Source organism: Macrobrachium nipponense, chromosome 9 (assembly GCF_015104395.2).
Source record: "Macrobrachium nipponense isolate FS-2020 chromosome 9, ASM1510439v2, whole genome shotgun sequence".
In the NCBI taxonomy this organism is placed as follows: domain Eukaryota; kingdom Metazoa; phylum Arthropoda; class Malacostraca; order Decapoda; family Palaemonidae; genus Macrobrachium; species Macrobrachium nipponense.
Window position 1 is genome coordinate 107,677,107 of NC_061110.1, and position 2,881 is coordinate 107,679,987.

The 2,881-nt window shown below is 53.8% G+C and overlaps 1 protein-coding gene across 1 annotated transcript; it reads right to left on the reverse strand.

The window, feature by feature from the left end:
- Window positions 1-1,009: 1,009 nt before the first annotated feature.
- Window positions 1,010-1,531, reverse strand: LOC135218203 (sperm acrosomal protein FSA-ACR.1-like). The gene has a single exon (XM_064254355.1). It carries the CDS (start codon window positions 1,529-1,531, stop codon window positions 1,010-1,012), a length of 522 nt encoding a protein of 173 aa, XP_064110425.1.
- Window positions 1,532-2,881: the final 1,350 nt, after the last annotated feature.

A 2,881-nucleotide genomic window follows, 5' to 3' on the forward strand; every position in this document is an offset into this window, starting at 1 on the left:
TTGCTCGACTCTCTACAAGGTAAGAGTGACAGTGCAAGTGATCAGTGCAGTGACCCTAGTGCAGTGCGAGGGTGCGTCTGGACCGGCTTCACTAACGCTTCCAGGCCTAGACCTCTTCCAGACTCCAGACCCAGTGCGAGGAGGAAAGCGAAGCCCGGGGAAAGGTTAGGAGAACCACCCACCGTTCAGCGTCCCCTCGGCAGATCCTGTGCCTCATTCCCAGGATGCCAGTAGGATCGAGCAGAAGAGAGTTGTTTTTTTTTTTTTTTTTTTTTTTCTTGCGCCAGTGTTTCTCGTCATTCGTCGTCGCCTTCTCCTAAGCGTAGATGGAGCGCCTCGGAGTCGTCTCTCCCTCTCAAGAGGCCCTGGAAAGTACCTTGCGCCCTTCCTTCCAGCCCCGAATCCTTCGCGGAAGAGCCTGAAGCGGAACGCAAGAGAGCCAAGAGTTCTGCAGTTTACGCTTCTTCTCCTGTTCGGTCCCGGACAACGTCTCCAGTAGAGGATTTCAAGAGATCTCCTGCGCATCTTGGCGGGTCTGCAGGCACAGATTTCGGCTTTAGCAGATTCTATTGCCGGGTCTTCTCATCGTCGGAAGGACATCTCGCTTCCAGTGTAGAAGTCAAGGAACTTCTCTTCTGCTCGCTCTCCTCCTGCTAGAGGTGTTCTTGAGCCTCGTAGTAGGACGTCAGTATTTCAGGTTGAAGTTCGGGATCGCTCTCCGAGTAGGCTCTCCTCTCTCCCCAGCAAGCGTATTGAGCATGTCAGGCGCAAGGAGCCTGACAGGCGCTCTCCTCAAGATTTCCGCTCTTCTTCGGTTAAGCGTCAAGAGCTTGACAGGCGCCAAGAGCCTCGTACTCGTCAGGAGCGGAGGAGGAGTCTTCGCCTGGTAGCCGCTCTCCTTTTGACGGGCGCCCGGAGCCTAGTAGGTGCCGTTCTCCAGTGGCTCTTCCCTCGCCAGGATTCCGTTCGCCTCGGTCGAACGTACAGAAGTTTGTAGCGCGCCAAGAGCCTAGTAGGCGCCAATGGAGGCATTCCTCTCCTTTTGATCACTCCCGATTGGATAGGCGACAGAGCCTTGTAAGCGCCTTGCTTCAGACAGGGACTCTTCCGTGGAAGTTTTTTCTCCCCGTGGCAGGCACCAAGAGCCTGGTAGGGATTTTGAGTCTGACAGGCGCCAAGAGCCTGGCAGGCGTGTTGAGTCTGGCAGGCGCCAAGAGCCTGGCAGGCGCAGCGAGCCTGATAAGCGCTCTTCCTCGTCCAGGCGCTCATCTGTGGACCTGGACTTTGCTTCCGACAGGCGAGCTTCCGCTAGTAGGCGCTCTCCCTTTAGGCGCTCTCCTAGTAGGCGCTCTCCAAGTAGGCGCTCTCTCAGTAGGCGCTCTCTCAGTAGGCGCTCTCCCTGTAAGCGCTCTCCCAGTGGGCGCTCTCCATGTAGGCGCTCTCCCAGTGGACATTCTCCCAGTAGGCGCTTGCCTAGTAGGCGTTCTCCGAGAAAAAGCTCTCCTCCTTGCAGTAGATCTCCAAGCGGCATTCGTGCTGAAGAGAATCTTGGGGATTCTGAGGAAGATTTGCCCAAGGATTCTTCAGTGTCTTCGTACAAGAGATTGACCGACCTCCTCTTGCAAGATTTTGGCGAGTCTCTGTTTCGGCCGTTGCTCCTCCGTCAGCCACCTTCCTTATTTTCGACGACTAATACATCGAAGAAGTCTTCAGTCGTTAAGATGAAACCGACAGTGTCGATGAAGAAGGCTCTCAAGAACTTCGACGATTGGTTGGTCTTGAAGGAGGAGAAGGGGAAGACCGTCTTTTCTTTCCCCCCGTCCAAACTTACGGGAAAGATGGGGTTCTGGTACGAGTCAGGGGAGCCCTTGGGTCTGACTCTTCCCTCTTCGGCAGACTCGGACTTCTCTTCGTTGGTTGATTCCGCATGTCGCTCGGCTCTTAATTCTGCGAAGACGACGTGGGATATGAGCGAGTTAGATCACCTTCTGAAGGGAATGTTCCGGGTCTTAGAAGTTTTTAACTTTCTTGACTGGACCCTTGGAGTCATGGCAAAGAGACCCAAGATCAAGACTCTCTTTCACCTGAAGATCTTCATGCGGTGCTGTCTTGTATGGACAAGGCAGTTAGAGATGGATCCGGGGAGATAGCTTCACTTTTTGGAGCAGGAGTGGTAAAGAAAAGGGCAGTTTTCTGCTCCTTTCTGACCAAGGCTGTTTCCCATGCGCAGAGAGCTTCCTTGTTATACTCTCAACTTTCTCCGCAGCTCTTCCTGAGAAGATAATCAACGATATTTCCAGCTCGGTGTCAGCAAAAGCGACGCAGGATATGCTGGCTCGTTCAGCTAGGATCCCGAAAACTTCGTTCCAGCAGAAAACGAAGAAGGACAGTCAGAGTAGGCAGGAGCCCTTTCGAGGAGGCCCTTCGTCCCGCACTTCTTCCTCCAGAGGTTCGAGACCCCTAGAAGAGGAAGGACCTTCTCGCGGTCTATTAGGGCCAAGAATAGCTCTCGTGTCCTCCAGACGACTGTGGGTGCCAGACTTCTGAATTTTGCAGACATCTGGACACAGAAGGGGGCGGACAACTGGTCCCTCGCTATCATCAAGAAGGATACCTCATTCCCTTTATCTCGAGACCACCTTTGACCACCACACCAAGGGAGCTGGTGGCCAAATACAAAGACCCACTCATGAATCAAGCCCTCGCTCTAGCAGTAGAGCTTATGCTGGAGAAAGAGGCAATAGAGATGGTAGAGGACCCTCTTTCCGCGGGTTTCTACAACCGTCTGTTCCTTGTTCCCAAGACCTCAGGAGGATGGAGGCCGGTTCTGGACGTAAGCGCCCTGAACGTCTTTTGTGAAGAAGAGGAAGTTCGCTATGGA

What these genes read in the sequence shown, in the direction of transcription:
- LOC135218203 (XM_064254355.1), bottom strand. Translation starts at nt 1,531, where the DNA reads ATGCCGCTTGGAGATCTACTGCAAGGAGGAGAGCTTTTTCTCGGAGAA.